At 39.6% G+C, this 13,239-nt stretch overlaps 1 protein-coding gene across 2 annotated transcripts in view; it reads left to right on the top strand.

Moving 5' to 3' along the window:
* The window catches only part of SOGA3 (SOGA family member 3), a 38,380-nt gene extending 30,342 nt beyond the window's left edge, over positions 1-8,038 (top strand). Inside the window, exons 6-7 of one of the 2 annotated variants that reach the window (XM_045843019.1) lie at positions 5,257-6,423; positions 7,905-8,038. In XM_045843019.1, coding sequence (XP_045698975.1) covers positions 5,257-6,423; positions 7,905-8,015 — 1,278 coding nt within the window. In that variant the 3' untranslated portion in view covers positions 8,016-8,038. Of the gene's footprint in view, positions 1-5,256; positions 6,433-7,904 lie in introns of both variants that reach the window. The other variant, XM_045843018.1, reaches the window with a different exon arrangement.
* The last annotated feature ends 5,201 nt before the right edge of the window (positions 8,039-13,239 follow it).

Here is a 13,239-nt window from a genome sequence, read left to right as displayed (position 1 = left end):
GTTCTGCTTTCAGGGTGAGTGGAAGGTACTGATGGATGTGGTGAAGGAGATTTTAAAACAGAAGAGGAAATACTTGGAAGCAGAAGTGACATTATGGCTCTCCAAAAACACTTGCCTAGATATTGACTTAAATGTATATGTTAGAATCTAGAGTACTGTACCTTTTTTTTATTCTTTCACAGGGTTTTCTCATTAGATAGTAACTTTAAATACACAAAATTTGAAGAAGTTTATCTTGGTCATATTTTTAAAAGTGTATCATATTAAATGTTTATTTTCTCTTTTCCTTCCTCTGCCTGCTGTATTCATGGGTAATTTTTCTTCTGGTACTTGCACAGAAATATTTATAGGCCAGAGTCTTATACCAAGATCATTGTTTCTTTCTGTACATTTTTCTCAGTTTCCTTGTTAAGTCAAATATGCTGTTGCTGCAGCATTCTCACTGTCTTTGCCCTAAGTTTAGCCCCCTCACACTAAGTATTCGGCTGTGAATCATTACCCACATTGCCACAAATCCTCTTCACCTTATTTAGTGAGAAGCTGCTCTATGCTCCTTGTTCTAAAATCTGAAGTCAGTGTTAGTCAGCAGTTTCTTTCTTTTAATTTACTTTTGTTTTGTTCCTGTATTTCCCTTGTTAAGGTTTATGTATTCTTTTCAACAACATTGTCTAACCCAGGAATTCCTCACTATTTATTCCTGGCTCTATAGACCCCAGTGCACATGCATTTGAGAACTTTTCTGCAAAAAAAAACATTTAAAGCTTTCATCAGTTTCTCAGTGGGACCTGGAACCTTACAACAGGCAAGATGCATTGAAATCCACCAGTTTATTTCATGGTTACAAACATCCTGGGAAATTTCTAAGTATGCTGTTGTGGCCTTTGAAATCCCTGCCCTCATTTGTAATTTAATTATTTTTGGAGGTTATTACCTGTCTTTTTTTTTTCCCCCAAAAAACCCTCCCCGGCAAATTGAACAGGACTGTCTTGGAGGAGAGATCTCAACCATAAAGTAGTCCATAGATGATTTTATGGCTCAAGCAAGGCTGAGGACCTTTGATTCACACGCTTATATTAACTGAAAGCATCCCTTTCTATTGTAATTCTTATTCACGTCTTCATCTCTGTAGTTAGCCAGGGCATATTCTAGGCCGGGGCCACCATATTCAGCTTTGACTCATCAGGGTCTAATATCTGGCACTCTGCAACATACTCAGTATGTACTTTTGAATACTCCCATACCCCCATTTTTATATGGCCTTATGAAATTGCCAACATGCTATTGATTTTAACCTACACTAATGACAGTTTGATTTGCTTCAACTTCCTGTTTTTTGTGTAGCTTTGTATTTCACTTTGTTCATTTGCCTCAGCTTCTTTGATGAGTTCCCTGCATGTTCCCTCAGCAGCACAGTGACTTTATGTAATGAGAAATGGTATTATATAACAATTATGAATAGTAACTTTAGGGCTAGTTTATCTAGAAGACAGTCTCTTCCATGTAAGCTGTATGGCTTTACATCAGTTACTTACTCTGTATATGCTTTTTTCCTCATCTGTAGAAGAGGGATTATAAAGAGAATTGTACAGATTGAATGCATTAATATTTTATTGTTGTACAGTTTAGCTTCTAGTGGTAGCTAAGTCAAAGCCAGGCTCAGCTCACTTCTTTTTGCCCTTCATCATCTTTATGTTCCCCTTCCTCACATGCCATTTGTATCTTCTTCAGAGTGAGTCTTTAATGTATATGAAAATAACAGACAATTTCCTTCACATCTCAAAGCATTATAATGGGTTTTGCCTACTATTCACTGTGAAAATAGGAGCAAGCATAAGTTGCTCAGTGGCACTTCCCATGCAATCTCTAATTTAATGTTTTCAACATTTATGCATGGTATTCCTATGCACAGTTCCAAATGCAGCCCACCATAGTTAGATTGCAAGATGAGGATGCAAGGCACATTGGCATGCAGTGTTCTTAAACTCTTGCCATGGCAGAAACCATCATACTTTTATTGTGAAAAGATTCCTTCTAAAACAGTAAAATGATTATCATCCCGATCATTCTCCTTTCCTCTAATGACTTTATTACATGCAGTATATGTTCAAGTCTTAAAATTTTTGCTTTCATTCTTTTGGGTAGGAGAGCTTATATAAACACAAATCAGATAGTGTTCTGTTTTATATTTGCTTAAAATAGCCCAGTCAAGTGTTTTTCTGCTTCAGTCTGTGACTTATATCACATTTGCTTAGATTTAAACTGCAGCATTTGCCAACATTTTTTTTTTACTAACCAGTCAAGGCTTTGTCTTCCAACCAATGACTCCTACCATTCATGTAGCCCAACCTAGCTTCCCAGCTTATCTACTCCTACTCCCCAACAAAACCTAGCCCAGGTAAAATCATTTTTGATGTGTATAGTGTTGGTCACTTTTCTGTTCAAACACTGTTTTCAATTCTTGGCTTACATAACCTTTGACTCTCAGTCCCCTCTCCGTACAAACCTTTAACATTTCTTATTGGTCTCCTTGGCTTTAATTCTCCTCCCTTTTGCCTCTGAATTCATTGTAATAGCTTCAACCACCATCTCTGAGCATCTCATGCTAATGTCTTCCCCTCTGGACCTGAGCTCTCTACAGGGCCAGAAGTGTAATCTTTGTAATATAGGTATCCCTCAACTGATGCACCTCAAAGACGGCATTTTAATAGACCCAAACCCATACTTTTCACGTAAAATTTGCTCCTCTTTGTTCATTCTCAATCCCTGTTATCGGTGGCACAACCCATCAAGACATCTAAATTCAATGTATAAGTGAAATCATATGGTATTTGTCTGTCTCTGACTGACTTATTTCACTTAGCATAATATCCTGTAGATCCATCCTTGTTGTTGCAAATGGTAAGATTTCATTCTTTTTTTATGGCCAAGTAATATTCTATTGTATGTATGTACCAGAGTTTTTTTATTCACTCGTGTTTGATGGGCACTTGGGTTACTTCCATAGCTTGGCTGTTATAAATAATTCTACAGTGAACATAAGAGTGCATATTTTCTGTGAAATCTAAAGAGCAATATAAATGAACAAACAAAGAAAAGAATCACAGATCAGATTCACAGACTGATGGTTGCCAGAGGTGAGGGGGTTTGGGAAACTAGACGAAAAGTGAAAGGGATTAAAAAATACAAATTGGTACTAACAATATAGTCATGGGAATGTAAAGCACAGTAAAGGAAATATAGGCCATAATATTGTAATAACTCTGTGGCATCAGTTGGGTACTGAAAATATCAGGGGGAGGTCACTTTGTAAAGTATATGGTTATTTAACCGCTATGCTACACACCTGAAACTAATACAAAATAATATTGAATGTAAACTGTAATTGAAAGAAATATTAAAACTAAAAAAAAAGAAACCAAATGTAAAAAAAAACCCCAACAACAGCCTTTAAACTCAAAATGTTGGGGTTATCTTTGATTCTTCTACTGATGTATTATTAAACATTGAAAATGTCTTTGTTGTTATGGTCACTGAATTAATTTGAGGGCCCTGATGCAGTCTCTTGCAGGACAGCTTCTCTCTTCCCTTGTGAAGTGGGTTCTCGCATCAAATCCGTGACATCTGTTCTTACCCCTTTCCTCTCACGGTGTTCCTGAGGTTCTCTGTTCTCTCTCTGCTTCTCTCCTTTCTCCTTGTTGAAGAAAGGAATGTACACAGGCCAACACATCTGATTTACTTTATTTCACCCATCAGCCTACTTTTCTTCTCTTGTGCTTCTTTTCTGGAAGCAACACATACAGAATATGACTTGAATGGAATTGGTCTGCATATAGATATGCTCTGTCATTTACTAACTTATGCTTAGCATGTTAATAAAGCTCTCTGAAGCTCAGCTGCTTTATGTGTAAAGTAGGCATAGTGTCACTTCCTTCACAGGGCTGATATGAGGATGTAATGATATAAAGAAAGGGATGTTCAGGCTCTGTATGCCCAGCAGCTCTCAAACCCTTCATACTCATTTTCATGAGGACAGGAGACCTGTGTCATGCTCTCCATCTCTTCTACTTCAAAGGCTCTGGGCCATATCACCTGAGCATCTTTGGCAGAAACTCATTGTTCTGCTTACCTTCACCATCGTCGGTTGCTATTTCTTTACCAGAAGGCATCTCAAACACAACTGACTCGGTGCTTGAAAGGAAGGTATTTCTATTCCTATTTTAAAAGCGAGGTGACCAGAGTCCATAGAAGTTACTTGATTGTCCCAAAGCACATACTTAGAGAATTTTGGGAACTCTGTCCTAGACATAATCTGCTCTGATGTTAGCTCTCTGAGAAAGAATTGATTTGTGCTTTTCTGTACCTTTTTTTTTTAGTTTAGTTAATGAGTTGGGTTTAATTGTTGTCTGAGAAGGTGTGAAAACTTCTGTAGGGTCTGTGCCCTCATCCTTTTACCAGACAGAGCCAACTATATTCACTTCAGACTCACAGGAGTGCATCCTATTTTAACAGTGATCTAGATGGACCATGTAGCAGTTTCTCCGTGGATGGGCCATTCCAGTGTTAAACTCTCCTTACTTTAAAGGCCCTTAAAAACAATTCTCCCTTAAAGATGGAGGTCAGTTTCTTTCTGGAGGGTTGAGTGACCGTGAGCCTGAGTCTTAGTGTCAGGCAAAACTGAATTCAGATTTCACCTTTGTTGCTTGCTGGTCATTTGTTGTGTAATCTTGAACAAGTTACTTTAAACCATTTTAATATCTACTCATAAGATTACTCTGAACATTAAATTAGGTCATACGTGTAAAGAACTTTACAAAACCTGACTGAGTCCACGATCAATAAGTGGCAGTGAGTGCCTATTAACTACATGTTCCTTCTGGCGAATAGGTTTCATATTTATTACAGTCAAGGGAATTGAAACCACCTAAAAAACCAAACAAACAAAATGAGCATTTTTGAAATGACAGCCAAACTGTTGTATGTGGTTACAATATATAATAATCTCTGAATGATGATGATCACGTTTTTCTCTTTTTATATCCCTTTCTCATTTCATTGCCAAAATGCAATAGTCTCCTAATATTTGCCAAAGAATTTGAATGGCTGGAGAAAATGAAGCATTACCCCCCCCCCCCTTCTCTCTCATTAAAACCTTGACTGCAAGAAAGATAATTTGTGCAGGTGTTCTCTTTTGGTTGTTTTCTTGATTTACATTTAAAAAATGGTCTCCTATCCTCTTTTTCCCTTTTCCCAAATGAGGAGGACAATGAAGATCTGAAATGCCAGCTGCAGTTCGTGAAAGAAGAAGCTGCTTTGATGAGAAAGAAAATGGCCAAGATTGATAAAGAAAAAGACAGATTTGAGCACGAGCTCCAGAAGTACAGATCCTTCTATGGAGATCTGGACAGTCCTTTGCCCAAAGGAGAAGCCGGGGGGCCTCCCAGCACCCGGGAGGCTGAGCTCAAGCTGCGGCTGAGGCTGGTGGAGGAAGAAGCCAACATCCTGGGCAGGAAAATCGTGGAACTGGAGGTGGAGAACAGAGGCTTAAAGGCGGAACTGGATGACCTGAGAGGCGACGACTTCAATGGCTCGGCCAACCCGCTCATGAGGGAGCAGAGCGAATCCCTGTCGGAGCTTCGGCAGCACCTGCAGCTGGTGGAAGACGAGACGGAGCTGCTGCGGAGGAACGTGGCCGACCTGGAGGAGCAGAACAAGCGCATCACTGCGGAGCTCAACAAGTACAAGTACAAGTCCGGTGCCCACGACAGCGCGCGGCACCACGACAGCGCCAAGACCGAGGCCCTGCAGGAGGAGCTAAAGGCAGCGCGCCTGCAGATCAACGAGCTGAGCGGCAAGGTCATGCAGCTGCAGTACGAGAACCGCGTGCTCATGTCCAACATGCAGCGCTACGACCTGGCCTCGCACTTGGGCATCCGTGGCAGCCCCCGTGACAGCGATGCTGAGAGTGATGCAGGCAAGAAGGAGAGCGATGACGACTCGCGGCCGCCACACCGCAAGCGCGAAGGGCCCATCGGTGGCGAGAGCGACTCCGAGGAGGTGCGCAACATCCGCTGCCTCACACCCACGCGCTCCTTCTACCCCACGCCTGGGCCCTGGCCCAAGAGCTTCTCCGACCGGCAGCAAATGAAGGACATCCGCTCGGAGGCCGAGCGCCTGGGCAAGACCATCGACAGGCTCATCGCCGACACGAGCACCATCATCACTGAAGCGCGCATCTATGTGGCCAACGGGGACCTGTTCGGACTGCTGGACGAGGAGGACGACGGCAGCCGCATTCGTGAGCACGAGCTGCTCTACCGCATCAACGCGCAGATGAAGGCCTTTCGCAAGGAGCTGCAGACCTTCATCGACCGTCTAGAGGTGCCCAAGTCCACGGATGACCGCGGCACCGAGGAGCCCATATCCGTGAGTCAGGTACAGTTCTGCCTATTGCGAGCCAAGGCGATGGCGAGGCTGGTCAGCGGAGCTGCAGTCCCGCGTGGGGCGTCTCCGCGCACCAACTCCCACGCCCCGCTTTAGGGAAGCCCCAGATCAGAACCTTTCACACTGTCCTTCTTCAGGCCTGAGTTTTCATCACCTGGTTATTGATTACTTAGTAACTGCTTGCCCTCTGTTATTTTTAAAGGGAAACTTTGCCCGGCCCCACAGTTTTTGTGTAAACATTAAAGGATTTGTAAAATTTATAACTACGACTGTTACTACTTATTATTTTATTAATATTAATGAACAAGGTTTTTTTAAACCATATCTACTCATAAGTTTACTCTGAACATTAAACTAGGTGATATGTATAAAGAACTTCACAAAATCTAACGTTTTCAGTATTACTCCACAAATTCTAAGAGCTCTAACTGCAAGAAGATCCCTAATACGAATCTTCAATTGTTTGCAGTTTTTGGGCCAGGATTCAAATAGAGTATAAAATAAATTTTTAAAATTTCTAAGTTGATTCACAGCCACTGGTAAATGTAGAAACCAGGAGAGAAACAGATGATACTGTGTCTAGGGCTGGACTGAAAGGAGTAAGTGGAAGCTGCTCTTTTACCACAAATTGAAGTCACATGATCATTACTTCTAAAAAAAAATATCGCTGTTGGCTCTATAGTGGAAAATCTCAGGACTGAGGAAGGATTGTTTAAGGCAACACTAATTCAGAGAAACAGTAATAACTATTCCCGAACAGGGAAAACCAGCATTTTTCCTTCATCCTAATTGTAGAGGCACAACTGATGAATTGGACTGAGCTGCTCTAGCCAGGTATGGTGGCCAAAGACCAATGCATTTTGTCAGAGTTAACCACCTAAGAGACAATTTATAAAACCAAACAGGCAGTGCCATCCCCCTGTGGCAAGCCTGGTATCCTGTATCCATTGGAGAACCCGCGGAGTACAACAGCATGCATGGCTTTTAAGACACGCAAAAAGCTTAAATTAAAAAATCAGCTCATACTCACAAGCATGACTGACATTAATTTAACTGGCCTGTTAGTCACCACTGGAGGAATTGTGACCCTATTGCTTATTGATCTTGCATGTTGCTCTGCTTTGCTATGGAAAGAAAAAAGAGTCTTATGATAAAACTTGTTGAATTTTTTAAATGTTAAGGCTTATTTCCTTTTATGTGTTGTATCAAATAGGCATTGGTGTTTAGTTTCTTTGTTGCAGTGTTTTGGGTACTTTGAGCATGTGGTTTTTCAATTTGACCCTTGGGGACAAAGAGGCAGAGTGAGAGAAAGGATGTGATAATAGGCCTTCAGATTCGGTAAACAGAGGCATAAAAGAGGGTTCTGCTTTATCTGAAGTTGAATGAATGCTTAGGTTAGTTGATATAAAGTTTCTAAAATTATTATTAATTAACTCTTTTTGTCTTTGCATTTACCTTCCCAGATGTTCCAGCCTATCATTTTACTTATTCTCATTCTTGTATTATTTTCATCACTTTCTTACACAACAATATTTAAACTTGTCTTCCTTTTTACGCTGTTCTTTGTACTGTAAATCTTTCATCATTCACCATTCATTGTAGTATTTTTAGTTTTGTTTATTTTGTTCACCCTTCAAGACAAGAAGTAAAAGAAGTATACTTTCTGTAGTAACCAATGCTATAAAAACACTGAAGACTGCTTAATTTCTTTAAAAAGACCCATCTTACCACTAGCAAATTCAATAAGAAGCCCAAGCACTAAAATATTTCAGGTAAGGAAGTAAGTGTGACTTTTTTTATAAATCATTTTAATTTTTGCTTCTGTCTTTTACATCTTAATTTGTACTCTTCTCAAAAAATAATTGGCAGAATGACTGTAAAAATTGGCTAAATCTCTCAGTTGTTTCTCAGTAGTTACCGATTCTGGTCATTCAAAGGCTGGACATTCACAAATTGGGTACATCTCCAAAAATTATGTAGGTTTGTAAACTACTTTTACTAGGTTACATCAGACTAACAGGATAATTTTGATATCTAATAAATATCTACGAAAATTTTGGTGAATGAATGAAATGCGACCCTCATGCAAACTAAGTAATTAATTATTGTAGTGCTGATGGTATTCTGTCTAAAGAGATGGGTTTGAAGCACAAGAGTGAATTAGTTCATTGAGAAAATAATTATCCCCATCCTACTCAATTTGACCAGCTTGCCACCAAACCAGCATTTCTGCTTTTACCTGTTACCCTTGGAACCATATGTTGCTAATCAGGTTGGTTGCCTGGAGTCCTGTCGTCTAGAAGACATTATCATACAGAACTGTTTCTGGAGCAGGAAATAGGCTAGAATTATAATATGTGAAATGTTTTCATTAAGGAAATATATAATCATTCTCTAGAATTTTAATAAATTGCAGTCCACATCCAGTAGTATAGTTCCAATAGGGGTTACTCTATACATAAACTTGCTTCATGGAACCACAGCCCCCTTCTGCTATCTGAAGTGGCCTGGGTGGGCTGTGTGCACCAGGCATCCTCACTGGTCCATCCCATTGGCCACTTACCCAGTGGGGAGGTGGATGGCGCCAGTGCCACTGAAGACTGAGAAATCACAACAGTTGTTCAAGTCATGTACTTGGAAATACTCTCAGATTGGTTGGTAGATATGAAAATTTGTAGTACAGTATCTTGCATCTCAGAATAAGGACTACTATGTGGAAACTCTTTGCTCTACTACAAAAGTTGGTACTGGTAACAAACTTTTGTGATCTCATGCCCCAGTGTCTCCATTTGAGTATTAAGTTATTAAAGAGAAACACTTAACAATAGTTGAGCTTTCCGTTTAAAATAACTGCTCTTAATCTCCATGTTGTTTCCTGTTTGGTTCCTATTTCATTTTGTTTTGGAGGGGAGGAGAGGGAGCGAGAAGCGGTTAACCAGAGGTGTGATCTGTCACTGCGCACTTGAAGATTCAAAAGGCCAGGTAGAACTTCATGACAAAAAGTAATGAAAAAACATAAGTGCTATATTTATGCAACTATTCAAGCATTTACTTTTTAAAAATTTTCATCTCAGGAAAACAGCCACTTTAAAAAACAATCTGTCTGTTCCATCTTTGATAAGTTTCTAGGCCAGAGGGACTATTTTGGCAAAGCAAAAAAAAAAAAACAAACCAAAACCTGAAAGCAAATGTTTGAGGTCTGAAATTTATCTGAAATATTTATTGCTTTTGGAGCCAAATCCCCTCAGCTAAGCAGTGATTCTCAGCTACCTGGACACATTTGATAGTATATGGAGGTGTTGTGGGTTGTCATATGACTGAGAAGCTTTTTTGGCTTTTAGAAGAAAGAAGTCAGAATTTCAAATAATTGTCCTGCCCAAATTGCTAATGTTATTCCTGTGGGCAAATGTATGCAATGCACGTGTTCACTTCCGGAGTATCATGGACATTCACTAGTTTGTGTTGCTCTAAGCTAGAGCATTTCCACCTTTGTCATCCAGTCTTAGCCATGACAAAGCAGTTCCATTTCCACAATGGTGATAGAGTTAGAAAACTGCTCTTTCATTAATACAGGTTCTTGAAACCAACTAAATCAGAGAAGACAAATAGGAATAGTATATGACACAAAGGAGAACCATAATGAATATTGTGTGTGCACAGGGTCATGCACACAGGGAGATACAGGCACATGTGCACACTGAATTAAAGCCTCAAGATTACCCCCCACAGACACACACCTTAACAGACCACCTCTTCGTCATTATATAGCCACCCCTGCCACAAAGCTTCCTTATTGATCAGAAAAGCGAATATGGTATCCTTCAGATCCACCTGGAATGATGGATGCTGACTCCACCCTCCAGACTAAGGTAAAGAGCACATACAAGAGATAAGAAAATGGAGCAAAAAATGGAGTATGGGTTCTTTGTCTTTTCAACAGTGTGTCCCTGCGTGTATGCACACATACCTCTACCGAGCTGTGGTGCACAATAAGTGGCGTGTCAGAGAATCCAGACCTGCTTCTATTGTAGGGGGACTGCTGAGGGCTAGTAGCTGGGAGATGATGTCAGCAATCGACCAGAGGGCATGAAGTGACCTTGTCCCTTGCCTTAGTCTCCTTGGAACTTCAGGCTGTTCTGTAGACACCCAGGGTTCAGGGTACATCTCTCCCCTACATCACAGGATGCTGGCTTGGGAAGAGAAGTGAACAAAGATGGTGCCCAGGACCTCAGAAAGGGTTTCCAGCATCATCTTCCTCTCCCCTTTGATCCTGTTACTTGCATTATCTTTATTGTCTAAAGATAGTTGTAAAACAAGAACACCCAGCCTTCTTTGTTCATCAGGAGGAGAAAATCTCCCAATTAGTGAGACAAAGACTCTTCTTTTTGCAGTTTTGAAGCTGTGCTATTTAAACATCATGCTAAAATAAATTCAAACAAACCAACCTTCTTGAAGAAAATTCCCTTGCACACTCATTCTTGGGTATAGGAGGAAGTGTCTTTGGTAGCTTTGGCCTAATTTAAGAAAAAAAATCCAGTTGACTATTTTTAAGCATAACTAACACAACAAACTCATAAAATAAAGGAGAATTCAGTGTTGAGCCTAGCATGTGTATTGGCCTGCATTCCCCAAACTTCAGTTTGTGTGGTAGAGCATTATACAGTTGTGTAATCAGCTGCCAATGAAGTTTGGAATGTCAATTTGGTAGCTTGGCCTTAACTTCAAATACTCATGCAGTGTTTGTAGCTCTGTTCTTACAGACCTGCAGCCCACCTTCCATCTGGTAGAGGCATGCGTTGTTGGGTCAGATACCATAAATGAATGGAAGGATTGAAGAGAAAAGTGGTAGAGGATATTATCAGAAAGTGAGAAAAGTCGACTGTTTTAAACTACTGGAATTTGATACGGTTCAGAAACAGTATTCTTGAAAACACTACTGCTTAAACCCTAGTTACAACCAGGTAAAGGTCTAATGAAAGATAGTTTTGATTCTGTGTGCGACTTTGATTTAGGTTGTAGGAGATGAAGTGATTGCATACACACTTGGATGAAAATAACATTTCCTGAGTAGGTCCTGGTGTTCTGAACAGCCTACTGGTAGGGAACTCATACAGAATAAGAAAGCTTTATGGCCTGGACATGTCAGGAAAACCTTTGTAGTGACTGAATTAAATTTGGTGACTTACTATATGCTTCTAAATGGTACTTTTGTGTTCATCAGCTGGGACAGGAGGACATGGTGGTCACTATTTTAAATGTTGGGCATTCTGAAAGTGTGTGCAAAACCATCGAAACTCTATAAAGGGCCTTTCAGTGTAAATCATAAATACCCTGTAGTCCATACAGTCTCTGCTTAGACACTCACTCATTCTAAAATATTCATTTGCTGATTTAAATTAACTCTGTTGCTGTTCCCCTGAAGTTGTGGGTAATTATTAAAAACTACCAGGAAGAACTTCCAAGTAGAGTAGTTACAAGCTCACTTGATCAGAGAACGGGGGCAGCAAGTGTAACACTTACTTCTTAAAAATAAGGAGAAACTTTAGAAATCGTCATCTTTCACTGTCCACTGTTAAGCCAGGCTGTGTTGTCCTAAGATCCTCATCTTATATTTCAGATATTTATGTTTAATAAATTTAAATGTATTGACATTTCTTGGTTATTCAACTCTATTGTTACAATTATAAAAGGTTTTTTTGTTCATGGTTGTATGAGTTTTCCTGTAGCTATTTTTCAAAATAGGTTACTATCAAAATCCAATATCTGAAAATAAAATTGCATGATTTTATAAATTTATAAAGTTTATGATATAAGAATATAAAATCAGTGGTTTCTACTAATTATTCAGCCTTTTCAAAAATATTCATGTAACTTCATTGACTTGTGTATTATAATGTTCCTTTGAATATTGTCTGAACCAAATTCTTGTTTGGGATATTTCAAGCTCAGTTTATTTTTGCTCTTTGAAAAATTATTTTTCTTTTAAATTGTCAGTTCATTTTAGATATATTAAATAAATAATTGAAGGTTTTATCTTAAACCAAAATATATATTAAGTAAACTGTGAGTTGGCGGACTGACTGCACAGCTGAAAAACTGTAACCTTTCAGACAAGCTCAGAGCCCTGACTCATCTCACAGAAGGCGTCGCGGCCCTGAAGGACTCAGGACTGTGCCGCTCCTTCGGGAGCTGTGCTGTGCTGCACGCGCCCGTGACAGAGCTCGGGAAGTTACTGGTTCTGAAAATGTTGCTTTACAAATTTACTTTCTGTAGTCTTTTCTGAGTGTAATGAGTTGAGCTGCTTATGTAATCTATGTTAACAAATAAAATGCATAAGTGATTTTCAAAGGCTGGCAAACAGCATTTGCACCTTTCTGAGGTTGTCCAACATAATGTAGCTTTAAAGTCTGCAAGTCAGTTCTTCTAGTGCATGTCGAAAGAACCTGCCTTAACCTAGGCCATGGAAAATTTAGAGGGTGTGAGGGTTAGAAAGAAACTCATCAATTTGCCACCGGCCACAAGTGAGTGAGTATGGGAAGAGAATTTAAGAGCTTTAAAAAAATAGGCTAGAGAATCTTTTATTTCTTAAAGTCAGCTCAGTTCAGTGTGTAGTTTAAAATTCCTTTTCTTTTTCTTTATAAACATGCACAACTTTTGCACAATTCATGTAACTCCTTTGTATCATTAACTCCTGTACAGATAAAACAGAGTTAGACTTTTTAAATAGAGCATCCAATGTGTCAGCCTAGATCAGTAATTTAGAACTTCAGAGGGTGAACTAAATGTAAGTCAGAAAAA

The sequence above is a fragment of the Phyllostomus hastatus genome, unplaced genomic scaffold (assembly GCF_019186645.2).
Source record: "Phyllostomus hastatus isolate PE091 unplaced genomic scaffold, TTU_PhHast_1.1 phas_contig_40, whole genome shotgun sequence".
NCBI classification, from domain to species: Eukaryota; Metazoa; Chordata; class Mammalia; order Chiroptera; family Phyllostomidae; genus Phyllostomus; species Phyllostomus hastatus.
This window is presented reverse-complemented; position numbering and strand designations above follow the sequence as displayed.